General features: G+C 36.9%; 2 protein-coding genes across 7 annotated transcripts in view; one reads left to right on the forward strand and one right to left on the reverse strand.

The window, feature by feature from the left end:
* Nucleotides 1-2,184: 2,184 nt before the first annotated feature.
* On the reverse strand, nt 2,185-15,061 carry st8sia4 (ST8 alpha-N-acetyl-neuraminide alpha-2,8-sialyltransferase 4). Its single transcript, XM_056737534.1, has 5 exons — nt 14,849-15,061; nt 7,733-7,831; nt 5,190-5,447; nt 4,593-4,886; nt 2,185-3,841 (listed from the first exon to the last, which is right to left on the reverse strand). Exons 1-5 carry the CDS (start codon nt 14,956-14,958, stop codon nt 3,559-3,561), a joined length of 1,044 nt encoding a protein of 347 aa, XP_056593512.1. The 5' UTR covers nt 14,959-15,061; the 3' UTR covers nt 2,185-3,558.
* A 1,278-nt stretch (nt 15,062-16,339) lies between these two features.
* The window catches only part of pam (peptidylglycine alpha-amidating monooxygenase), a 31,937-nt gene continuing 20,646 nt past the window's right edge, over nt 16,340-27,630 (forward strand). For 2 of the 6 annotated variants that reach the window (XM_056736121.1, XM_056736127.1), the window contains exons 1-5: nt 18,366-18,469; nt 21,887-22,341; nt 22,660-22,780; nt 24,300-24,357; nt 25,302-25,389. In XM_056736121.1, the coding sequence (XP_056592099.1) occupies nt 22,256-22,341; nt 22,660-22,780; nt 24,300-24,357; nt 25,302-25,389 (353 nt within the window). In that variant the 5' untranslated portion in view covers nt 18,366-18,469; nt 21,887-22,255. Of the gene's footprint in view, nt 16,434-18,365; nt 18,572-21,886; nt 22,342-22,659; nt 22,781-24,299; nt 24,358-25,301; nt 25,390-27,630 lie in introns of those variants that run through there. The other 4 variants (XM_056736122.1, XM_056736125.1, XM_056736126.1 and 1 more) reach the window with 4 other exon arrangements.

Below are 27,630 nucleotides of genomic sequence, written 5' to 3' on the forward strand. Positions count from 1 at the left end.
GATGTCCGGTATAAAAGGAAGCCGGCGTACAGCATTCATTTACCTTTTGTTCTTCAAAGCCTTCGCTCATGATTACAAACGTGAGTTTAAACTCTACTAAAACTACATCGCCAACTACTATCTGTCATGTAAAATTAAGAGCAATTATGTCTATTGTAATTCTGTCTTTTACGACTGGATGGAGTGTATGCCTTAATGAATATATAGTATATATAATATACAGGTGTGTGTAATCAGGGGGAAGCACAATTTTTTTGACCCCTTCTTGTGGTTAATGTTTGGATGAATTCAGTGATATTTTATGAGTTAAATTGACCTGTATGAGCTGTGTGATGAATAAACCAGATATAGCTGATTTTTATTGTTCGGATTTCATCCCAGATAGAACAATCCATATGGTTTACATTTATTTGACGTCTGCATTTACATCTGCAAGACAACTGCAATACGTAGTTTGCTGATAAACGTCTGTAATACGTCTGCTAAAGATTTGGAGATCTGCTGCATAAAAACGTCTTCTAAACATCTACGAAAGAGCAGCTTTACATCAATTCTAAATCATAAACATCTTACAGACACCTTCTAGATGTCTATATGACGTCTGACAGCAGACATCTCCGAGACGTATTGCAGATGAGCAAACAATGCATTGTAGATGTATTTCAGATGTAAAGGCAGACGTCAAATAGACGTAAGCCAGATGTATGTGTGCTATCAGGGATGCGTCAGAAACTACCCTACAACACCTCAAATGACAACTGGCAATTTACGTCAGTACACCTTCCTATTGTTTCATTCTTCTCAACTGGATTTGATCAGTGTCTTCTCTCTCTCCTCTCCTTTCTCTCATTTGCTTTATGAGTTTTATCTGTTCTGCTCATTGTCTTCTCTCTCCCCTCCTGTTTCTTGTTTGAGTTCTGATTTCCTTCCCTTTATAAATAGCTTTCAACAAAATTGTATTGGTAAATGGTTCATTACTCAAAGCTTTTTGAATCAGAGTTCGACCATGACCTCTGCTGATGAATGTGTGGGAAAGCGTTGTCTCTCAAAATGTTTCATCGTGGACAAACCCATTAATTTTATAATCAATAATGAATCATTAAATGAATGAATTTTGGGTGGATTAGTCAATTATTAAATATGAAGTAATATTCAGTTCATGACAACAATCTGTTTTACATAGGCCCTACTCCTAATAACTCAAAACAATAAACATGACATTTTGTATTGTGGATGTGGACATTTTTCCTGTTTGAAAACAAGTCAAACTCACGAATAGAGGAAGTAAAAAATGTAGGTGCATTCACATAAATAAAACACATGCACTTATATACGACTATTGTAAATCTTTTGCTGTAACAACCCATGAGGGCGTGGCTTGAGTCACGCTTTTGAATCAAAGTACAGAGCAGTCACATGGGTGTGTGTGGAATGAAGCTTCGGACGTCATTGGTCACATTGATCTGACTCAACTAAACTGTTCTCATCAAATGTAAACTTAAAGTGATATTTCACCCAAAAATAAAATTCTGTCATTTAGTCACCCTTGTCTTTTCAAACCTGTATGACTTTCTTTCTTCCACAGAAGATATTTTAAAGCATGATGTGAACTTGCATTCACTTGGATTGGTTTTGTGTCCATACAATAGAAGTGAATGGAATGGGGGTCAGTGCTGTTTACTTACAAACTTTCTTCAGACTATCTTCTTTTGTGTTCTACGGAACATGAAATGACAAGAGGGTGAGTGAATGATGACAGAATTTTCTTTTAAAAGGATCAACATTTACGAAGTAATTATTACTCAAAGTCATTGACTGCAGCTGTATGTAATTCATCAGAGGAGAACTGGCATTCCCTGCGGAGACTGGTTTCACCCAAGGTTTTGTCTTCAATTATTATTCATTGGAGTTTGGGTTCCTTGCCACCATTGCCATGTTGGCTTGATCACCGAGAGACTGCTGATTACATTTATTCATTTGGCAGACGCTTTTATCCAAAGCAGCTTACAAGTATGAGAGCATATAAACATTTTGTCAACTCCTTAAACAGTACAGTTAGTTTACAACGGCTCTTTGTATTAATACAACGCAACATCGAATAAAGCTCTATATGATTAAACTTGACTATTAAACATCTCTTTTTGAAGAAAGCTTTAAGAAGTTGGAGCAATAAAATAAGCATAGCAAGTTTGAATGTTTAATATAAACCCTACATGAATACATCGAACAGTCATTACAAAGAACATTTGTTATGCATTCATTAGGCTTATTTGATTACGAAACTCAAATGTAAAGTTGTTGCAATACCATTGGTACACCTTGTCTAGCAAAGTTTACCTTGTAATGCTCCTAATATAACCACATAAACTCATGTTGGTGATTTAACAAAGCATATCTACTGACCTAAGAGTGTGTGATTTTAATCCTTGAATTTGGTAATGGTAAAGAGAGAGTTCTATTTTCCTTAAAGTTTCTGATGACAAGCTCGGTCCAAATAAGAAAAATGTAAAAAAAGACCCAAATTCCAAAGTTGAGTTTAAATCAACGAACATGTAATTAGACAAATAGGTTCTCCATTCTCTACAATTCCAATAGCAGTTTTGTTTGAATCAACGTTTGACACCGCAATTTGGCATCAAGAATTAAACTTTAAAGCTGACATTATAATAATATCAAAATAGTATAAAAATCTGTTATCACAAACACCACAAAGCTGAAAACTTGTTTTGAGACAGAATGACTCGTACTATAAATAAACACCACAGGAATATTAGTATATTTCTTTACATACAGTGCTTAAGGAAGTTTTAAATTAAACGCTCTTACTCACACATTTCATTCTCACATAAATATGAACGCTGACTCATAGAAATTCACAATGAAGGTTTACTTGAGATCACATACACTCTTAAAGTAGTCAGTTCTTAACTGAATACATCCCTGTGTCTAGTTAAGGACAACACTGTGTTACTTTAAACTCAACCCTGTGCTGTCCCTTTTATTTATTTAACATAAAAACTCGAAACGACTCGTAATGTGTTAAAATGATTAATTATTAAGTACGTAACGCATCCCTTTTGAGCATGCAACTATGAAAAGTATATCAGTGACTTTGAAAATGTTCAATCTGAGAGTGAACTGTATAAATGATTTACAATATATAAAAATTTACATACTAAAATTCTACACACAAGGAACAAAAATCTCATAAAACACATAAAACATTATTTTTGGGCCATGTGTATAAAACATTCTCAAACTGAGATTATAAAATATGTATAAAATCCCTGCAAAAACAATCATGGATTGAATTTGTAAAATATTGCACTTTCAAGTTAAAAAATATGCTTAAAACATATAAATCAGAAATTCCCTATAGAATTATCAGTAGTTTAACGGAAAAAAACGGTTTCATAACGCAGAAACAAAATTTTTATCACAATTATTCACTCATATTCTACTTCCCCATTCTTCAATGCTCGTAAATCTTATCAGATGATTCTGTGACAGTGTGTTTTATGTTCTCTGTGTTGTATACACAGTTATGGCACAACCGAGTCAAGGTTGTGCGCATTTAGACATCGTCAGTTTCAGTGCTCCATTGTTGTGCAAAGACTTCAGAGTCTTGAACTCCAGTGGCATGCGGTGAGGTCCTGCGCGGGAGAAATAGCGATATTTCAGTGTGTCGTAGTAATGATATTTAACAGTATTTCCGTGACTGTCTTTAGGAAAAGGCCAGAACCCATAGAGGTGAATTTCATCACAGAAACGTGTAGCCATGGTGTACATCAATAATCCAGTGCTTGGTCTTTTGATATTTATTTTGTTTGTGAGCCAGAATCTAGAAAATAAACATACATTTTAATTAACTTGGTACTCCATGTTACAACAGCAATTAAGATTTCAATTGGTCAATTAACATATATTTGAGCATCGTTTCAGTGGAGCTGATACAATTATTTTAAATCAAAAGCACTATCTTTCTATTATATGTCCAAAAAAGTTATTATACTTTTAGAACTCAAGTGTATATATACACATTTTGTTAACTAATATGACCATTATTTCATAGATCTGTCAGGATAGGAAAGAAGTCTTAATTACATCACATAGTCACCGGGGTTCCTCAAGGATCAGTGCTGTGACCATCCCTATTCTTTATACAACAATCCTTGGGACCCATTATACGTTTGTATATTTAGTGTGTTACCCCAAACTAACATTGTGTGTGAAGAAGCACTGCGATGTTACTCAACAGCACCACACTTATGTTATGACCTCCTCAAACTGTATTTTTTAAATGCATTATTGTGCTTTGTTCTTGGTGGCTTCCCACAAAGGCTGATAAACCGATTTCGCCATTGTCACTCAGTCTCAAACGCACAAAACGGTCACAACGCTACCTTAATAACCATCAGCTGTAAATACATTGAGAGGTGCAATAATTGTGTAAGTTGCAGATTCTAAAGTACAACTCCTAATGCTGTAGTACTGGGACAACAATTGTCAAAAGAAAATGCTAACGCTAACACTACTCATAGCAGGCAAAGAAAATGTTTAATGTAACCTTTGTACTTTATTTTATTACTCACCCTCGTACAGCATGCATAAGTCGAAGTGAAGGATAGGCTGTGCGCACTTTCAGCTTGTGTTTAAGAATGAGCTCGTTCACACCATTCACGTGCCTCTCGCTGCCCTTCACCATGAATGCAGGGATCCAGAGCACACTGTCGTTGAGCTGCCGTAAACGTTGAACGAAAGCTTCCTGCGCTGTTTTGTTGTGCAGGCCTCCATACACCCGCTGGACAACAGAGGGGTTCATGGTAGTGAAGTCTGACTTTAAGCCCACATCATCAGAAAATGGCTCTAGAGGGGCGAGATTACATCTGTTTGAGAAAAAAAAGGAAAGCAAATATCAGAGTCAGAATGAAAGGGACTGAGGCTAGCTCCAGTGTTCTTCTCGGCAAATACTGAATATAATAAAGAACTGGAACCCAACCGCTTGGAACTGAATTCCTTTCTCATGTGGCACGCTCCCCCATCCACTCCCACCCCACATTTTGGTAGAGACCATACTGCTTATCTAACATGTATTTCTGGGTGAACTTTTGTTAAAGGCATGTGAAGTTACTGTACGCTTAAATCCTTGTTCCAAAAAAACAGACCAAGGAAAAAATATATTAGCCTACCTGATAACAAAGTCATGGTTGTCTATTTCTTTTCCACATCCGCTCTGGAGGAGAATGCCTGAGTTTCCCACCACGGCACATGTTTTGAACCTTTTGTTCTTCAGAGGTGATACTTCAGGAAGTAAACTGTGTAGAGTTTTAGACACATTAAATGTTCGCCGTCTTTCCAGAACGTAGTGGATGGTATCGCCTGGTTTGTAATTGCTCTTGATAATAGACACGTCTCTCTCTGCATCCAAGAAGCGAAGAATTTCCTTCCTTTCGATTTGATAAAACAAGTGGAAGGGACCGTTTACAGGTTAATACTGAAATGTTGTATTTTATAATCATGTTATTATAATAGACAAATTTCATTATTCACTTATGCAAAAATTATATTAAAAGAACCTAATGCATTAAATAAAATTCATTCAAAGCATTAAAACAAGAAGAACTGTAATGAGCTGTCAGTCACCAGCTGGAGTGCCCTTAATGATCACTAGAGGGCACATCTGTCACTCATGCAAAGGAACCCCAAATATGATTAACCTCTCACGAGAAACCCACTTTCTAAATACATATACATTTTTGGAATAAAGAGGCATTTAACTGGTATAGTAAGTGTGAAATTATAAATACATGAAACAGTAACAATCCTCAGTAGAACTTTTGCTGTCTTTTTGTTTCTCAAAAGAATTCTGGGGACCTCTTAGAACATTCTGGAGGCCACAGGGGGTCCCCGGAACCCAGTTTGAGAACCCTTGTGCCAGACTACCACTCCCACTACGTCTGCCATAATCTTGCTTTAGCAAATAATAAGTAGTAAACATAATAAAAATAAGGAAAGTTGAATATCAATTTGTTGTCAGTCATTACACTTTCATATTCATCTTTTAAAGGGACACTGTACCAAAAAATGAAAATTCTGTCACTATTTTCTAACCCTCAAGTTCCAAACCTGTATAGATGTATTTTATTTGTATTAAAGTTGCCCCAGAACTGTTTGTTTTCCTGAATCTTCAAATGTTTAGAAAAAAACAAAAATAACAGATAAATAAAATACAATAATTATTTCTACTGGTAGTCAAGGGTGCCCCAGAAATTTTTCAAATATCCAAATTTTTGGGTGGACTATCCATTAAAATACTGATACTGATAATATTAATGAAAATGTGTTTGATCTGGCCTCTTTACATTTAACTCAACATGGCACCTGTTGTCAGAGGAGTTTGTCAAGCTCATACAGAACCCTAGGCGTGAAATAAAAAAGAATTCATAGAAACCAAATCAGTGAAGAGAATAAAATGAAAAATAAAAAAAGGAAATGGATTAAAAACCAGAATCTGATGAAATCAATCAGAAAGTAAAGCAACTAACTGTCAGGCGGGAGGTGATGCAGAACTCATGAACGACATACCACAAACCACACAAGGGCTATGTAAAGGAAGGAAACCATGAGGGTAAACAACAAGGACAGATGGGGCAATAATCAAGATCAGTAAATAATGCCTCAAGACATAAGACAGAAAACCCAAAGCACTGAAATCAACAACAAGATGAACAAATGACAAGTGAAACAAATGACAGCCATATGATAGAGTTTGGATCTTGACACCGTTGTTATTTTCAATGTGTGTACGGGGTTTGAAAGCCCATGCTTTGTTTACGCAATGAGTCACCATACAGGAAATGTGAAGCTCACATTGCAATGCAGAAAGTAGAAAACACTTTTTTCTGATTTTAGTTAGAAACACCTGTCTGAACACAGCCTGTACAGAACTGTTTCTACTGGAATGGACTTCAGAATAAAAAAGAATAACAATAGAATAATAATACAAAAAATTACAGCGACACTATCATAATGCCAAAAGTGCAGTGTTACTTTGAAAAATTTTAATTTTAAATAGGGTAGTTGATTTAACAAAATTCACAGGTGTTAACGGTGATGGCATGACTTAAAATGGGAATTCACAAAAAAATTAACTTGTATTGTGTGTTCACAAGTGGATGAAAAATAATGGAACAACAGGATTAAAGTTAATCTAGATTTCCTGTCAAATTAAAACCTGGATCAAATGATATTTTAAATACAAACCTGATTATTTTTAAACAAGGTTTACAGTTTGGTGCAACAGAATTATTATATAAACCTTAATTAAATCTAGATTTAAGGCTAATCCTTGTTGATGCAACCAATGCAAAATTATGCAAAAATATAAGAAATATACTAACACTTTCTTCTTTTCTAAATTCAGATATTATAATAATAAATAATTTATTTATACACAACAGAGCTATGAGTCTCGCTTTGTGTATAGGCACGTGAACAACAACTTTTGGACCTAACCAAACAGAACTTGTGGATGCTGGACGCTCATCAGTCCGTACTGACTGAATTTGCTCGTTCAACAGGGATAATAGCTATTAATACATGGCTAAAAATAACTTAACTGTGTCACCTAATGTATGCTATTCACTCTTTCTAAAAACGTTTACTCACTACACTAATAAAAAAAGCATTTTTGAATATCATACGAAACATTATTTCAGTGGAAATCACTCACCTTATTTTGTTCACAAGAGTCAAATTAATTTTCCATCCTGCTCTTGAGTCATTCAGATCGCCAATGACCATCAGCCTAATAGCACTCAGATCAAAGTTCCTATTCAAAAAAAGAGAGTGTGATAAAGTAGAACATCTTTACACCTTTCCTTAGACGAAATTGATGTTTATTTACAAGATAAATTCTGCACCGTGAACACATTTTCTTCAACCGTAAACAATACTGGAGTTGTTGATACGTTGAGTAAAATACAGAAACTTTGACGCACAGACCATTAGAAAAAGGACTGGTGGTAAATATGTATTGTGGTGGTTTCACATACAGTATAATCTCCTATCCGTCGCCTTATAATGCCGTTATGTCTGCCTTATTTTCGAGTTCTTCCCTCACCACCATAGAAAAGATGTGGCGCTACACACACCTGAAAGTTTCACAAGTGCATTTCGAGCAGTACTTTTGAGTCACTCGTGCAATACTTTAATGTCATACACTCATAGGACACATGTAGTTGAACATCCCTTAATAGACATTTTTCACAAGCCTGTGATGATGTGTTCAAAGGTCAGCAGCATTTTTCTAGGCCGGGTAAGGGTTATTTTCCTTATTAGAAAAATCACAGTAAAACTAGGAACACAAACCAAAAACAAAGATAAATTAAAACGGGTAAATACAAAGTGAAATCAAGATCTTTGCAGCTTCTGTCCTTCGATTGTAAGAAAAGAAGGTCACATATTTTAAGAGACGAAAATATAAAGTTTAACTTCGTAAATATACATCTTCTCTATACCAACTTAAAATGTATTCTCAAAAATTCATTAATGTTTACATCAATATTTTGATGTATTTTGAGTGAAAATAAAAGAAAATGAAAAATAAAGGGCACGCCTTGAGGTTTTCAGTGCAAATTGATTGGATCTAGAAAAGTAGGCCTTTGCTTTTTAAATGGAAATGGCAGAAGATTAAAGGTCCATTCACACTGACCACAGTGCGAAGAAGCGCACCGAATGGAACTTTCCCATCAAGTGCACAAAAGTTTCCTGTAGCTGAGTGGTAAGAGCAAGATGTTAACAATGCAAAGATGTGGGTTTGATCCCAGGGGATTCCACACACTTAGAAACAAAAATATTGGATAAATCAATGTAGTTCGCTTTGGATAAAAGTTTCTACCAAATGCGTAAATGTAAGTTCAAGCAGTTGATTATCAACAGATATCTCTGTCCTGTAAGATAGGTGGCACTGATGGACAATGAGTGTGCGGTTGTGTCAATAAAAGAAGATGATGATGCCTTAATGAGAAATGAAGCGAGGCATACCGAATGATGTTTGATCATAATACAAATGATTCTAAACATACGCAGATGTATCTCTGGCAAAACATGTTGTCCTATTATGTTGCATTTGATATGTTTGTGTTTCTTTGTTTCACCCGTAAGCCTGTGTAGCTGATTGGTTATGATTGTTTTATGTCATTTGCTGTCACCTTTATCAATTTTCATTTAAATCGTTCATCTGGATGGTTTAATACTGCTATCTCTAGTGCTGGGCGGTGTACCGGTTCAAACAGTAGATCACTCTGAATTACAGAACACGGTTGAAATTGAACAGCAGACCGGTATGAGTGTTTAAGCAACACAAAAGTAATGTGCGCTGTCTTTATACAGTACGAGCTGTAGGCGGATCTGCTCTGTACAGTGCGAGCAGATAAAAAGCCAGGCAAGTGATCTTCTCTATACATATGCGGGTTGCGCAGCTATAAAATCAGACTTGTCTTATAAGACAAGTCTTGTCTTGTCAGACTAGTGGCTAATAATATAAATATTTGTATTTTCTTTCCATTTACATCAATTTATAATAATATTTTATTGTAAAATAATTGTGTTTTAACAATTTGCTAAATGGGTCATGTAACTTTGTCACATGCAAGTTTAGCCAAGTAACTTTTTTTCTATTAACTCAAAACAATACTGGCTAGACATACTTTTAATTTGCTAGCGAAATTAATTTACTTGTTATTTATTTTGCTTGTTATCAAAGAAATCTACAAGAACTCTGTTCTTTGCTGATGTGTACCAGAAGTTAAGTTTGAGCCAAAAAAAAATGTGCATGTGCAGTAATGTTTGTTTATGTTGTTACTTTGAAACCGTCTATTGGCTCCTTATACAGTGGGGAAAATAAGTATTTGACACATCTGCATTTTTATCAGTAAGGGGATTTCTAAGTGGGCTATTGACACAAAATTTCCAACAGATGTAGCCATCAAGCCAAATATTCAATTCATACAAAGAAATCAGAACATTTAAGTATACAAGTTCAGTCATAATAAATAAAGTGAAATGACACAGGGAATAAGTATTGAACACATGAAGGTAACAAGGTGCGAAATGGCATAGAAAGCCAGGAGATCACCTGACATCTGCCAGTATTGAGAGAGAAACCCTGCCCCCTATCAGTACTAATTGATATCAGCTGCTTTAGTCCTAATTGATGACCTATAAAGGCTTCTCATTACCTAGGAGGCACACAGGAAAGACTTCATGATGGGTGAAAGCAAAGAACTCGCTGTAGATCTTCGCAATTATCGTTGAAAAGCATTTTGATGGGAATGGTTATAGGCGCATTTCCAGAATGCTGAATGTTCCGGTGAGCACTGTGGGGGCTATTATCCGGAAATGAAAAGAGCATTAGTTCACCATAAACCGGCCGTGATCAGGAGCTCCACGTAAAATCCCTGTCCGAGGAGTCCAGAGAATAATCAGGAGAGTTCTCCAAGAGACAAGAACCACTCAGGCAGAACTTCAGGAAGACCTTGCATCCGCAGGTACTGTTGTTTCAAAGCAAACTAAGCAATGCACTGAACCGCCATGGCATCCATGCACGCTCACCACAAAAGAATCCATTGCTGAACAAAAAGCATGTTGAGGCTCGGTTAAAGTTTACGAAAGAGCATTTGGAGAAGCTTGTGGATTATTGGGAGACTATAGTATGGTCAGATGAAAACAAAATTTAACTTTTTGGCCGTCATTCTACACACCATGTTTGGAGAAGAAATGGCACTGCCCACCACCCCAAGAACACCATACCAACAGTTAAGTTTGGGGTGGAAGCATCATGGTTTGGGGCTGCTTTTCAGCAAGGGGTACTGGCAGACTTCATATTTTTGAAGGCAGGATGAATGGAGAAATGTACCGGGACACTCTGGATAAAAATCTGCTGCCATCTACCAGAAAGCTGAAAATGAAAAGAGGGTGGACATTTCAGCAAGACATTGATCCCAAACACAAGGCCAAGGACGCAATGAAGTGGTTTCAAAGAAAGAAAATCAAGCTGCTTGAATGGCCCAGTCAATCACCTGACCTAAATCCCATAGAAAATCTATGGAGAGAACTGAAGATTTAAGTTCATAAAAGAGGCCCAAGGAATCTTCAAGATTTAAAGACCATTTGTGTGGAAGAATGGGCCAGAATCACTCCTGAGCAATGCAGACGACAAACAAGAGGCGTCTAGAAGCTGTAATCACCAACAAAGGCTTTTCTACAAAGTATTAAATAAAGTGTGTTCAATACTTATTCCCTGTGTCATTTCACTTTATTTATTATGACTGAACTTATATACTTAAATGTTCTGATTTCTTTGTATGAATTGAATATTTGGCTTGATGGCTACATCTGGTGGAAATGTTGTGTCAATAGCCCACTCAGAATTCCTCTTACTGATAAAAATGCTGATGTGTCAAATTCTTATTTTCCCCGTCTGTAACTGTTTACCACATGATTTGCATCCCTTAGCACAGTTCAGCAAGACATGTGACAACAGTGAAACAACCCAATGATTGACAAGACGATGGGAAGAGCAAGAGAACGTTTGTTAATATTAGTTTATGTTTAATGTAAGCAACAATATTTATTTTTAGAACGTTTTCATAAAAATAATAATGAAACCCAAACTTACCATTTGTTTTAAAGTAAAGGGAAATCCAGATGTTTTGATTTACATGTGTGAGTGGGTACATAAATATTATGATATTCCATTTCTTAATAAGGAATAATGATAATAAAACTTTTAGATAAAAATGGTGGTAAATTTCCTCATTTCAATTTAGTTATGTAGTGCTTTTCACAATGTGCATTGCTCTAAAGTAGCTTTACAGGAGCAAATAAGAAAAACTAAAAAACACAGAAAGGTAAAACACAACACAGTGCATGGTGTATATAGACCATGCAAGATCATTCTAATAAATAATATTTAATAAATAAATAAATGCAGTCTCCCGGTGAGCAAGCCAACACTGTCCTGCTGTGGCGAGGAACCCAAACTTCAATGATGAATAAATGGAGAAAATAAAACCTTGGGAGAAACCAGGCTCAGTCGGAGGGCCAGACTGCACTCAGTGACCCCGACAAAAAGCCACCTGGCAAATGTCCACGAAGAACAGGTAGAGCCCAACAGTTGCGACAAAGGAAGCCCCACCCACCGAAACCGTTCAGTTCCAACCTGGGCCCATTCCGCAATCGACACCAGACAACAGAGGAACAACCAGGGAAAAAAGTAATGGCATAATGTAACTTTATTCCTATGTTGTCCGACATCGACCACAAAACAAGGCCAAACCAGCCCCACACAGCCCCAACAAATGAACCCCCCCCAAACCACAACCAACAAGCCCCCCACACCCCACATACACCCACTCAGCAACCTCCAATCAGAGTCAGAGCGCAGCTATAACTTCAAACTGCTGCCCTCAGAGCACATCCCTAATGAGTACAACTTAATACTTTATATTTGATTTGCATGTTAAACAGTCAGGGCAGGGGAAAGTGTTGATGAACCGTGAAACCGGCAGAATCCATAAAAAACCGTGATACCGGTTTTTGGTCAAACGGCCCAGTACTAGCGGTCACCCCTTTGTCTAATTTTCCTGATCAATCCATATACATACTGGATGACAAGCAGTCTGGTTTCAAAACAATCCACTCTACTGAGACTGTACACATATCAGTCAAAGAAGCACTGCGGCTAGCCAAGGCAGAATCTAAATCCTCTGTCCTGATTTTGCTAGACCTATCTGCAGCGTTTGACACTGATACACCAGATACTGCTAGCAACCCTGTCATCTCTAGGAATCTCAGGCTCTTCTCTCCGCTGGTTCAAATCCTACTTCTCCGGCAGATCCTTCAGGGTGTCATGGAAGGGCTCGGTGTCCACTGCTCATCACATGATCACTGGGGTCCCTCAGGGATTGGTGCTTGGACCGCTGCTTTTTCCATCTACACGACATCCTTGGGACCCATCAAACGGGCATATGGCATCTCGTCTAACTGTTATGCTGACGACACACAGATCTACATCTAGTTTCACCTAGACGATACCACTGTAGCAGCTCACATTACAGCCTGCCCAGAAGACATCTCAGCTTGGATGAAAGAGCATCGCCTCGAGCTGAACCCTGCCAAGACAGAACTACTTGTGTTTCCGGCACAACCCACGGTGCAACGGGATCTCACCATCCAACTTGTCAATACCACAATCACTCCTTCCAAAACAGCCAGGAACCTTGGAGTCATATTTGATGAACAACTGTCCTTCAATGATCACATTGCAAAGACATTGCGGTCATGCCTTATTCAACATTAGAAAGGTTAGACCATATCTCACTGAGCATGCGGCACAACTTCTTGTCCAGGCCCTGGTAATCTCAAGGTTGGACTACTGCAATGCTCTCCTTGATGGTCTTCCTGCAAAGGCTATCAAACCACTCTAGCTGGTATCACAACTCCTTCCTGGTGGAACATTCTTTCTAACTTGGTCCGGTCAACCACATCTCTCACAACATTCAAAAAACTACTTTACCCATCTCTTCTGTGAATACTTGACTGACAAATGAGAAGAAAAAGAAGAAAAAAAACACTAACCCTCTGTCTTTCTCTCAACAGGTAGTGGTCTAGCTTTTGTTGAAACCAATAACTTTGTATTGGCACCTATTCTTTTTCATTTCCAGATTTTTATTTTATATTACAGAAACCTTTTTTATCTTGCGATGAATTGTCACAAAAGCAATTTGAGCTAGATAGAGTACAATTCTCTATATTTCCATAAAAAATTTTGTTTCATTATGTGAAATTAGTTTCCTTCAGTTTCTCTAAACGACAAAGAATATTAACCAATTTGAAAGTCTATAGCAAATAGGACAAGCAAAAGATGCACAACTGACATTTACCGAGAGCTTTCCGCTTCTGTTTTTAAGCATGCACAATGAGTCTGCACTAGAAAAAAGGAAACCACATTCACATTAGCAAAACTGTCTGCTGTCCTCTCACTGACACACACGCATGCAAACACGCACTGCTGCACCTACATGGACAAAAAAACGAAACCCCAAATACAGCCTTATGTTTGCCCTAATTCTTTTAGCCCCGAATAACTCAGTGAGAACATATCGTAAAATCAGTTGTGAAACAGATCTCTTCATTACCTCTATAAAGTATATCAAAATATGAACAAGTATAAACTTGACCACATTTTTAGTTCCTGGACGAAAACGTGAGGTCTGGCATGAAAAAACTAAATGCACTTGTGTTTCGAAACTAAATTTGATATTTTTTAACCTCTACCTCATTTAAAACAGAAAATTGAGATCATATAATAACGGGCTTTCTTTATGACTTTCCTTCTTGACAGACAGGTTTCAGTTTGTGTCTAATGTTCAGACTAGAACTGACTAAATCATATACAAGCACATTTAGACAAACAAATGTTCAAATATATTTCATGAAGATCTTTTCGGGATCAGACTACGGCTAAAATTCTTAGTTTTTACAATAACTTTGTACACTTTTTTAAAGGAATAAGAAAAGGAGTGGCAGTAGTGGGGTAAAATAACCAATTCAGCTCAAACAAAGCGAAAATGAATCCATCCTAATTCAATTAACGTTAACACGGCCAATTCCAAACGGAACAATGTGGATCATATATTTAAGAGGCTTGTAATAAAAAGAAATAAACAACATATAAACATTCATTTTAGTTGATAGAGCCTCACATTAGACTGCGATGCACATGAGATGAACAGTAATTGACTCTTTTATTGGCTGTTTTAACAACAACAGTTAAACATCTTACCCTTTCAGTACAGCTTCCTCGCGTTCACTCCTGCCGATTTCTGTCGTCTTGTAGAATATCAGCAAAACACTTATGGCGCAGATAGTCCACAGTTTGCGTGTCAGTCGCATTTCGTGAACGAATCTTACGAAGATCTTAAATAATGTCTTGAATCTTATGCTCTCCCATCGCACACAGTAGACGTGCCAAAAGAAAAGAGCGCTACGAGCAGCATGTTACACAGCTGCACACCCCCAGCTGTAAGTGACAAACGCAGCAGCCAATAAATTCTCTCATATGTAAATTAGTTCACAAAGCGTGCCAATCGAAATGCAGGCGCAGCAGCATCCTGAACAACAACAGTGTGTTTTGAGACTGATCTAAACACCTTGCAAAAAATGTTGACTAAAAACTTTATAACAACAAATGAACTATTGTCTCATAACTATAATGAAACCATATGTGTAGTCATTTTAATCAATTGGCCAAAACTCTTGCTTAGGAGTAAATAAACAGTTAAACTGCAGATGTTTTGACGCCGAATGCAATGAGGGATTGTTTCATTTTCAATTTCATGGAAATGTCATTATCAATTTCATGCAAGCATTGATCTGAAAAAAATGCCAAAGTTTTTCACAATACTTATACCTACATAAAATACCTGATATCAATATGTGGCATGTGAGGTCTCTCCAAAAGTTTTAAAAGCATTATTTGAAGCATGATTTTTCATAGTGCTGCTTTCATAATGGTCAGGTAAAGGAGGTCCTCATATATGAGTACATGAATAAAAAACTATTCTCTGTTCTGAGTCCTTTTCCATTTGCTGGGTAATATCAACAGGGGCTTGCATATTTAGGAGGTGAAGGCGAGCTATACAAAAAGGAAAATATAATTATAATTATGAAGATTAGATCCATCAAACACAACTCAACCAGTTCATCCAGCCCTGTGTCCAAAATGGTCTATCCATACTATATACATTGTATGCGAAAATCAGTATGCAAAGTGAGTAGAATGTCCATATACGTGGTTAAAAAAGCAACGTTGCTAAAATTAGATTTGACCAAAAATCAAAATGTATTAAATGTTTTCCTCACCCTCATGTCAATCCAAACGAAACACTTTCTTTTTTTTCTGCAGATATTTTGAAGTATCCGAAAGCAAACACTGCATCCATTAACTACCATTATATGCACTCAAACCACTAAAACATTTCTCATAATTTTTTGGTCCACAGAAAAATCGTTTTTAAACTGTGACAGATTTTCTATTACTTTGAATAAGCTTTGCCTTAATGATACAAACGTGCTAAGATAATTTTATGCATCATTAAAGAGAATAGACAGAATTAAATCCGGAGGCCAAATGATTTTCCTTTAATGGTAAAGTATGCTATTCAAGGTAAAGATAATAATTCTATTTTACGGTTTTCACAAAAAGACTGAATTTGATGTTAAGTATCGACCAGACAACAACCACTAGATGGCGATATGCACATAACATGCCAATCACCAGAGTATACGTCACTTTGTAGTTTTACCCATGAGATCGATTGTACTGGTCTGAATACACCAAACCGGAAGAACACAACAAGCGAATTAAGGTAAATAACAATTCTCTCTCTGGACAGATTGTATGGGGATTTCATGTTATCTTAAATAGGAAATACGTTTACAATTAGCTTATTGTTTGAGTGTAACAGTGTTTAAGAATAAACATTATCGGTTTAAATTCAACCAGTGACGTTCACTGAACTTCACACGACGTCATCAGTTAGCACAGAAGGCTAATCACGAAACTAATTTTCTAAAACTTTATACATAATATTGAGCATAAACATGTAACTGTTTAGACCGTTAGTTACAATTGACTTATTTAATGTAGAAAATTACAAAGGCTTAGTTGTATTATAAAGCATGAAGTTGAATAATATTTAAAGCCACAGACCTAACTCAACGGTTTTTAGATAATGCTTTGTTGTTGTGTTATAAAATGTATTTAGTATCAAATTTCATGCTTTGGATAACTATTACAATATTTTAAATCTAGGGTTGTCTTTAGTCAACACATCTGCAATCGGTCTACTAAGAAACAAATACCATCAATGTTTATTATTGTTATTGTCCTTTTTATAACGGATTGTTACTGTTATAGTTTACGATGGACCGATTTAGAATTATTCATCTTTTGATTTTCTTTTTCGGGCTCACTTTAATAATAAGAAAAATTTGGAAAGGGAAATTATTTCTATAAAATTCTGGCTTATGTAATGTTTATCCCCCTCTGAAGCTGTATAAGTTAGGGTCTAGTTTAGTTTTCCAATCGACTTTCGTTACGAGTGACCTATGACATAATGAAGGATTGTTGCTACGTGCTTCTGGGTGCGTAATCACAAATTAGTTACTGCAATGCACATGTCCAGTCTAGTAGTTTGTGTTAAAATGTTAATGTTGCCAATCCACACTGATCTAACAAATGGCATCAAACTCATTCATTATAAAGAATGTCAGTTGTTTGTTAAATCAGTGTCAATTAACCCTTAGCATCAGCCCAAATACATATATTAAATGTGATGTATATGTAGTGCGTGTAAGAGAAACACACAGCACTATAAGGTTCATCTGCCTGCTGCAACTTTTTAAATGTCTTGGCAGATATTTTAAACATCCAGACCAGAATACACTTCCTCCACATATAGACATCATTTACATTAAACAGGCGGATTTATCAGAGAAACTGATACATTTGAAATGATACCAGACATGAGTTTTCAGAGTTGTTCTCCAGATAGTGTTGTTTTGCACAGTGTTTAGGCTGCTGTGAGCTGAGAGGAAGATACGTGGGGGAGAAAAGAGCTGATGTTGAATTCACAATCATCATATACTGTCTTTTGTTGTATGAGATGAAGATCTAAGCTGTGTGATAGAGTCATATGAAGTAGCCTGTGATCTGGGAATGCAGTATTTTGGCATATTATTTGAACAAATCTCATTCTTTATTGATGAGCCATTGGTTGCAATTGTTTTAGCTATCAAAAACATCATCATCGTCTAAGTGATTTTGTAAGAAATTTGACAATATGCTTTAATGTTATTAGTAGTTTTCGATAAATTAAAAGACCACACTTTGTTTGTGATCATAACCGTTGTGTGACCTCCCAGAACTGCAGCGCACTGTACTTGTTTATCTTTTTTGTAATAAATGCACTTTAAAATATTCCATCTAGTGGAATGCTGTTATATGAGCAAGAGAAACTTGTATAAAAGGAGTCGCACCTTTTAATACAATTGCCATTCTTATATGGTCATAGTAGTTATGCTTCAGGGTGTATTGCCACGAATTAAAGCCCACGACTGGTTAAACACGACGATACATCAATGTGAAGAGAGAGACTGGTGGGGACGGTAACCATGGTAACCAATGGTGACTGCCTGTGGGTGTGTGCAACCATTACCATAGTTACCTTCTCACCGGGTCCTGTGTGTGATGATGATGATGTCAAACAGCTTGCTGGACCGCCCCTTTCTCTCCTCCTCTGAGTGAGTCACAGGCTGCAGAGAGGAAGCAGTTCGCCTGTCGTCTCACGCTGATCGTCTGTTTTATTCTGCGCTTCAGATATCAATGCAACCAGCATCTTTGGTAGGCAGCTTGTTCTATATGTCTGTGTTCTCTGGTTCAGCTAATTAGTCTTTTCACCTGCTGTCATCCTCTGTTGTGGATTTTTTTTCTCAGTTTAATATGGTAAATATAGCGTTCTGTTATTATTTGTGTCGTTGTTGTTTTATATTTTAACCAAATGAACCGCATCCTGGAAATCGTCTCGGGTTTAGAAAGTGATTCCCTCACTTGAGTGGATCCGTGCAAATATGTTTTGAGCGAGTGTATTGTGTTGCTGATTGATATTTGCAGGATGATCGATGGTGTTTGTATTTGAAAGCATGTAGGGATCAATAGATATGGCTGTTGTGATGCTCTGAGTGGTCTTGTAAAATGGTGAGTTTAAAAATCTGAAGAGTGCAGATGTTTGGAACGGATTTCCTCAAAATGTAATGCTGGAAAGGTAGATGATTAGCTTTTCTTTTATTCATAATGGCCATAAATGAATACAGCCCATAATGATACATTCCCCTAAAGACCATACAAAAGACTGTTACTGTAATAACATACTGTTATTATCCTACGCAGTTTTAAAAGCGATTTACAGATGTTATCTTACTCAATCATTTTATTTTATTTAAAATTTTAGTCTTTACACCTTTTGTTACTGTGAAAGGCTCAGTGTATGCTTCACAGAACATTGTGAGAAAAGGAGGTAAAGTCTGACAATCGTGACATGATATGGTCTCATGGACTTCACTGGCCCAATGTCCACATCAGGTGTCTCATTTGGGATTAAAAGGGTGCATTGTCTTTTATCGATGAAAGGACTGAGGGAAAGAGGGATTAGACATCAGGATTCATTATAATTATTGTGACGCGTGCAATAGCGATTCAAAGTGATTTTTTTCTTTATCTCATAGACATTTTTGTGTGTTCTATGAATTAGAACAAGGTTTCCAAAACAATGGTTTGTGAGGGAACTGTAAAATTGAGATTAGAAGTTTCCTTAACCAAATTGTTCTGTAAATTACAATTGTCCATAAACATGTTGTACCAGTTCTTTCAGTCTCATTTTGACTCAATTGACTCGGGGAGTGTTCATTCAGAACATTCAACTAATGAAAGGGCTCTGTTACTGCGTACATTTGAACGCTATTGGCTCATCACCTGCTCACATACATACTGCTGCAATAATGTCTTGCTCGAGTAGTGGGATTCATTCAATGCAGTCAGTGAACCTTAGTCTTTCAAAAAGACGTCTCTCAGAAACTGTAGTACATTTCTTTAATCATGCAAATATTTTACATACAAGGTTCAATATTTCAATGTGAACACAAACTCTTTACATCTCTAATCTGTACAGGGCAGCGTTGTTGGCAGATATGTTAATGGTGGATATAAAAACGTTTGTGCTTGAGTTTCAAAGTAACTTGCATGCAATTGCGCCTCAAGTTTGTTTTGTCGCAACTGCCGATTGCGAAGGAAAATAAGACACTTTGTAAACCGCGTGAGGAAAACTCAAGGTTAGTTTCACCTTTGTTTCCGCTTCCAGTTATGTTTTCCTCCTCATGTCGAGTTTTCTTTGCCAAATGTAATATGAAATGGACTTTGTACTTTGACACGCATGATAAAATATTGACTGACTGACTGTTCTGACCGTATATTTCTGCTTTCTGTTAGACTGTAAGATGAATACATATCGAGTCAAAATGGCAATAGCCTATCATCGTTATTGACTTAAATTCTAACGCGATTCGATATGATATCGTTTGTCGGCCGAGTCCTATGTTCTCGCATTTATCATACGGTTAAATGTGTGTCCTCCTGTTCTCATACCTGATGTTCTCAGAACGTTTTTTTCAATTTATGGCTTTAATATCACTATATGTTGCTCATGCAATCTATTGACAGAGGAGTTCTGTGAAAAAAGGGGAATCTTAAGACTGGAATACACTACAAGACTTTGAAAATCGGAGCAGATTAAAAAAAAAACGATATCATATATAAATATGATATATAAATCACTTGCAGACTTTTTGAACGTTTGCATAGAAAACTATACATGATAAATGTATAAATATCGAAAACTTCAGGGTGAAGAGGTGACACAATTTTGACAGATATGTAAAGTTTAGTTAAACGTGTCTTTAGATACTTTACAGTTTTAGTACAGTTTCATACTTGAATTATAATTATTAGTTTTCCGAGTTCTGTTAAGAAAACAGACTTGTTATGTTGCTTTCTGCATACTTTTTCATGTTCATTTAAAATCTCATCTCAAGACATGTTGCCACATAGTTCTTTAGTAATGCCACAGGTTAAAACTTGTTTTGAAATGCCATTTTAAAAGAAGGCACAATGGCCTTGAAAACATGCTCAACGGGAAGTCGTATGAATTTAAAAATAGGATGACAGTGAGTTACAGAATGACCTTTAAAGTCCCAGTGAAATAAAAAATTACTATGCTTATTTCTTCATGAAATATTGCAGCGTGTATATTGCGGTGCCCTCATAAGCTTTAGTTAAAATCTGAAAATGCACTTCCGTCCTGTGTTAAATGAGTCTTAGTTGGAATACACTGATGTGTAATGTGGAAACAGGGAAGCAGTTCTGGACTGGATATTGAAAACACTTTCCTATGTTTGTGATATGAACACTAATTACAAATGTTGAGTATTTTATGTTTACTCTTTTTTTTTTCTCTCACCGTGTTTACATGCGAAGCGACAATAGAATGCATTAGAACTCATTATAATTTTAAATTGGATGCGGCGTTGTGCGACGCGACAAACCCATTTGAACAGGCCATGTTCAGTGCTTGTTCATACTGAAAGTTGTTAAACCTTCCAATTGCTCCTTGTCTGGTTTACTTCCATTGTTTTTCTCTCCATTGAAATGGGCAACATTATGTACATACTGAAACACCTATCTTTACAGAATGCGTACTTCTATACGATTCGACATAAGACATGGCCACGTCTGTTTTTGCATCTCATTGATTTTATTGATGTTTTGTCTCAGCTGATGTTGCTGTTTGTAGATGTGTTGTGATGTGTTGTGATGGTTCCCCATCAAGATAAACACATTGAAATGTTCTTAACAATCCCATAATTTACTGTTGCTCACCCCTACTATTCACATCCAAATGACCTGATATCTGACAGAGAATATCTGAAACATCTAGTTCAGGCTGCTTTTCTTTCATGATGCACCGCTCATCGCCATCCACCTCGTGTTTCTGAGAGGAGGCAAACAGACGGTGTTGTGATGGGAATCCGCTTTGATTGGATTACCGTGCTTCTGCAAAGTCTCATCCTCTTTACAGACTCTGTGTATCCATTGCATGAATGTTGGGAAGTGTTATAAGAATTTGATGTCGTTCATGGTCATTCAGGAAGTTGAACATTTAGGACATTTTCATGTGCTTATTCTCATTTTTTGTTGTTGGTGTTTCAGCAGGTTGTAATGGAAGTCTGATGCTGCATTGGTGACATGCTCTGGCCATCCTGAGGGAAGCGAAGAGCCTTCTCTCTATCCACCACTCTCACTCTGTCTCTGCAGTGTTACGCTACATCTGGACCGCCCTTGTGTCGTTCGGCACACAAACAAAAGTGACGCGGGCTGTTTCAGTGGTACTTTTGAACTGAACAAGAGAGTACAAGGTTGAAAGGACAGAGGAGAAAAAAAGGGAAGAAGAAGAGAATCCGAGGAGCAGGAGAACCAGATGCCAGATTTGCTGAGGATTGGCAGGACAGCAACTGATGCAGTGATTGTTTCATCTCATTTCCTGTGTTGATCGCTCTGTACGGAAACATCCAGACAGGGATGGCTGTGCTAGGGTGCAGCTTGCTTGTGTGGGCGCTTTTCTGTCATAGCCATGGACACAATATCGAAAACTTCAGGGTGAAGAGGTGACACAATTTTGACAGATATGTAAAGTTTAGTTAAATACGTCTTTGGAGACTTTACAGTTTTAGTACAGTTTCATACTTGAATTATAAGTATTAGTTTTCAGAGTTCTGTTAAGAAAACAGACTTGTTATGTTGCTTTCTGCATTCTGTTTCATGTTCATTTAAAATCTCATCTCAAGACATGTTGCCCCATGTTTGAAGGGCAACTATTTCTGGTGTAATGCTAATGGTTAAAACTTGTTTTGAAATGCCATTTTAAAAAAGGCACCAAAGGCTCCATGCGGAACCCACCAAAAGATTTTGGTTTCTGTTAATAGGTTTCAGGATAATGCCTGGTCAGACCCAAATGACTGCTCCAATGTCAGACAGCCATTGGTCCTCTCCAATCCTTACAATTTTTCCCTGGATATTCGCCTACCAGGGGTGACTCCAACTGAGGTTAGAGCTTTTTATATTTCTTTGGGTATTTAGTACTTCAGTATCATCTCTGAACCCATGATCTTTTATTTATAATGTGTATTTGTGGTGTTTAAAGTTGTCATTTTTGATGTCATGGTATTGATGTGGGGATTCTGCCGGGCTGAGATGTGGACTGCATCTCTTCTCTATTGATCTTCTGTAATGCATTAGCACCACACACGCTGTTACAGATGGAAGCTTATTGGTCACATGACTGACGCTGGTCTCTGGAGATCACTGACCCCTGTCACCCTGGAGAAAAAGAGAAGCTGTCCAGCCTAATGAAGATGTTTATAACAATAACAGAGAAAGGGCCATTCCTCCAGCATTTGTGTGTGAGGGGGAGGGTGTTTCTATTCTTGTTCTCAGCTCAGGTCTGTGAGTCATAGCCATGTGATTCATCTTTGCCGTAGGGAATGCTGATGTATGATACCTCACCGAAGAAATCCAGACTTGCATCATTGATCAGACAATAACTTGAAATTTCTGACATGTGTGCGGCACACAAATGGTTATTTGTAAGGGATGGCAGTGCATTATCACAGTTTTGAGTACATGGGGCTCATTCAATGAAGCATGGGTTGTTTCCTTTCAAGCTCGATGAGAGCACTTTGTTCTTGGATTGTTTCCTTTTTAAAGGCACTAAAACAAAACCATTGTCCACTTTCTGTAGTTTTTTCAGAAGCTGCATGAACCAAGGATGCATTCATAGTGTTTTCCTCTGGAGCAACTGCTGATCCATTGTTTACGACTCCATTAGGGCTCTTGCACCCGAGAAATGTTTGCGTAGTTCTGGAACATCTTTTGGGGGGACAAAATTAGCTCCTTATTCAAATAAGGTCTAATTCAGCAAAACAGGAATTACCAGTTGGGTTTCCTAAATGTTTTCCTCCATATTATTGCTGTGTTTATTATAAATGATTTGTCTGTGCATGTCATTTTTTTAATTCATGTTCCTTCATACTGTTGAATGTTTCCAACAATCCAATAAAATCCAAAAGAATGAAATTAAACCCGTCCTACATTTTTCTTATTCCATAATATAAAATAAAATAAGATAAGACATATTTCATAATTTGAAAAAAACAGAACCACAACTTCCGTTTCATGTCGTCATTAAAAATTGAACAATGCATTTGACCTATTAAAATGCGTTTCTTGTCTTATTTTTGTGTGTCTTCTGTTTGTCTTTTGCCTGTGTAAATAGTGAACTGCACTGTCTGTTTTTAGAGATGGTAATAGATGTTTTATACTATGTGCTAAAACACTTTAAACACCTCTGATGCACCAGTCCTATGAGCAAAAAGTACAGCTTTGCCCTAATAACAAAAATATCTTATCTCACACTTCACACTAAAACCCCTAATAATGGAATATGTGATGTTTTATAACTAATAAACAATAATCAAACATACTATTTTGCTGTTTTGTAAATCATCTGAATGAGATGCTTATCTGTGACAGAAACTTTCTAATACATGTTTTGTTTTTCTGACAGTCTGACAGCTATTTCTGTATGGCTGTTCCTGTCCCCACATCACGGGATGCCTATATAGGTGAGTAGAGAAAATAAAATTGTATTGTATATCATGGTCCCAATAAATATGCAGTCTTTGAAATTCATAAAAGAAAGTGATTATTCTATTCAAGCTCCTAGTATATTTCTCAGATCTAATGCTCATTTTGAGTTTCTGTTTAATGTCACAGGCCTTTGTGTGCTTAAACACACTCATCCCAGCCTTGATATTGAAACATAGCCTTGTCACGGCTCATGGACAGAATGTTTGTCAAGCTCAAACAAAGTGATATTTACTCTCCGACCGCCCACAGTCCTCTCCCAACACTCAAAAAAGCATGTTAATCAGTCGTATTGAACACAATGTCAGAGATCTGCCAGTTCAGCGGCTCTGTGTTTTCTGTCAGTCTTTGTGAGAACCTTTTTTTGTGAGAAACAGGATTAGTATTGGAAGAAGTAATGTAATCTGAAAATCAGAATGTTAAAAATGTTAAATAATCACACGGTTATTTGACCTCAATTGTGCCATCATTTTGATGAAACTTTAATTAATAAACAGATGCCTTTGTGGTCAGAAATACTACTATGTTTTCCATATTAAATATAAAAAAGTATCCCTATACAAGTTTGATTTGTGTGGTATTATTCCAATCTCATAATGCTTGTTGATAATACATTTATGGGCGGTTTCCTGGACAGGGATTCGTTTAAGACAGGACGAGGCCTTGGTTAAATTAGGATTTTTAGGTTTGTTCTTAAATACTAGGAAATTACATTTGCTTAATGTAATGTTTCTATTCCTGTTTGTGCATCAAAGCTGTAGTGATCAAAATGAAGCAGGTGATGTAAGCGTCTGTAGACCTTTTTGGTTGTTTGGGACTGTTACATGTGCAGTAATAAAGTGTGGTAGTACTTCATTCTCAACCAAATCTGGATATTGTCACTGACTAAAGATATTACTTGAGACTTTCTTTCTCTTTTCAGTGGACTTTGTGCCGCATGCCAGTATGGACACTGCCCACCACATGCTGTTATATGGGTGCAAAAAACCTTATGCCACCAAAGGCTACTGGTGAGTCACATTTGATGTTAAAGTACTTTCTGCTATCCCAGCTTCATTTGTCGCTTCATTTTCCCAGAAAACGTAAAATCAAAACATTGATATTTGGTTGAGCATTGTGTCTTGGAAAAGAAGCATTGTGTTATCCATTCTTAGATTTACAAAATTTTGAATGTGTCGAAACAGGAATTAATACCGTGCTACTGTTTTCAAAACCCAAGAGACCCTAATAATGTCTATTAAAACTCAGTTCTGTTTCAATTTGCTAAACCAGTAGAAGTGCTGTTTTTCTTATTTTTTAGCAGGGTGGAGTGAATACAAATTGAGGGAATGTGTTTTAGTGTTCTGTGTAAAGGTCAGGTTGGACTTAACTGTGACACTGCTGCAGTGTTTCCAAAAACAAGCATAGAATTCCCTAAAAGAGAAAGAGAAATGTTAATAAACCTGCCTGTTACTATGGCAACGATTCATGCCTTGACTACAGCATCCGCACTGACAAAAGGGAAGATGGGGGTTTCTCATTTATTCTTCTTCTTCCATAGGCACCATGGTATTACATCAAATGAATCTTGAATTTTTATAGGGACACTGTGTTTATTTTACTGCGGACTCGCTTCACGCTGCATTCCTGCCTCTTTATTTTTCAGTTCTCTGGTCTTATCAATAATTCATCATCCCTACACTGCAGGCATCTCCAGCGCAGATGTCATTAGACATTTGTAGTGTGAGAGCTGTGAGGTTTCTGGGGCTCTGGGGATCAGCAGGGGGTGTGAAAGTAGGCCAGACATTTCAAACCCAAATCCAATAAAAGGTGCAGCCTCGGCTTTAGCCTCTAGGAATTAGAATGAAGCATTAAGTCGTGACTTAACAATACAATTTTTAGCTCTGGCTCTGATGAATTTTTAGATGCTATGAATCATTTAACCATATTTATTTTTGAAGTAACCTTAAAGGGGTCAAATGACACAGCTAAAACGAATATTATCATTTGTTTAAGATGTAATGTAATGTGTATAGACGTTTTAAGGTTAAAAAACGCTGAATTTTCCACATACTGTGCATGTTTTTATCTCCTCTTTGCCCCGCCTTTCTGAAACGCGCTGATTTTAACGTAATGATTGGTCGAATACTAGAACGTTTCACAGAAATGTAACGTCTCCAACCATATTCGGAACATCAGGTTCCAAAGCAATTGTACTGACAGCTGATAAAATGTCATCTGTACATCCTTATATCAATTCGAGCTCGAATCTGATACGGAAAATTAAGATGATCAAGCCGATACATCAACTTTGCCAGCGCAACTTGAGCAGGATGTAAAGGATTGGTAAGGTTTTATAAAAAATGTTAAATAGTTAAAAACTATATCTTACTGTTTTACCTTTTATATACAATGTTATAAAGACCATATACATCATACAGAGTTTGTGTGAGATAGAAACAAGTTCGCATTACAGCAGGGAATGGTAACATAATAAATAACACGAGCGCTTTTACCCTTCTTGATCAACCCGTGTTAAACATGACATTTGTTGCCTGTAGTTGGAACATTATAACTGATTATTAAGTCTTATGTTGTCTTTTTTAGTTGTGCGTGTGTCTGCATTTGCAAATCACAAACACACGACAAACTCAACCCGCATTAGTCCGCAGCAAAGTCTTTTACAATGACAGTATACTTAAATGCTGCCAACCTGAAGCGTTAGCAAAGTTGTAATGGTTGGAATGGCCCCGCTTTTAAACCATAGTTTTAATGCATTGCCGTTCTTGATATCTTCTAGGTTCGTGAAGCAATCTTGGGTGAAATGCGCTGCACAAACTTAAATATTCGGATTGTAATTTTCTGGAACAGTGTTGTAAATAAAATGGAACCACCAATTTTTAGTTGTCTCATCTTTTATAAGGGCAAACAAAGAGTCTTTCTTTTCGCAACGAAACACACAGAGTCTCTACGACATGGCTGCGGCAGCGACAATACAATGAGATTTACAAGTACGCCCACCTAACTTGCATTTACATTTGGGGGTCTTAGTCAAGTGATTCCACAAAATGACGTACATTCATTGGGGTGTGGTTACACGAGGCGTTTCAGGCAGGTCTGGTAGAAGATAGAATGCATCTTTTGTTTCAACACTTTTACATGTCTAATACATGCATGGGCAACTTATAACACACCAAAGACACTGAAAAACACGTATCCGCGCCATATGATCCCTTTAAACTAAAATGATGTGTTGAATTCGCAAATCATGA

This window comes from Triplophysa dalaica, chromosome 22 (assembly GCF_015846415.1).
Source record: "Triplophysa dalaica isolate WHDGS20190420 chromosome 22, ASM1584641v1, whole genome shotgun sequence".
Taxonomy (NCBI): domain Eukaryota; kingdom Metazoa; phylum Chordata; class Actinopteri; order Cypriniformes; family Nemacheilidae; genus Triplophysa; species Triplophysa dalaica.

What these genes read in the sequence shown, in the direction of transcription:
- st8sia4 (XM_056737534.1), bottom strand. Translation starts at nt 14,958, where the DNA reads ATGCGACTGACACGCAAACTGTGGACTATCTGCGCCATAAGTGTTTTG. An exon ending in ACTCTTGTGAACAAAATAAG is followed by an intron (nt 5,448 to 7,732) that starts GTGAGTGATTTC and finishes TCAAATCGAAAG; the next exon opens with GAAGGAAATTCTTCGCTTCT. An exon ending in CTTATGCATGCTGTACGAGG is followed by an intron (nt 3,842 to 4,592) that starts GTGAGTAATAAA and finishes TTTATTTTCTAG; the next exon opens with ATTCTGGCTCACAAACAAAA.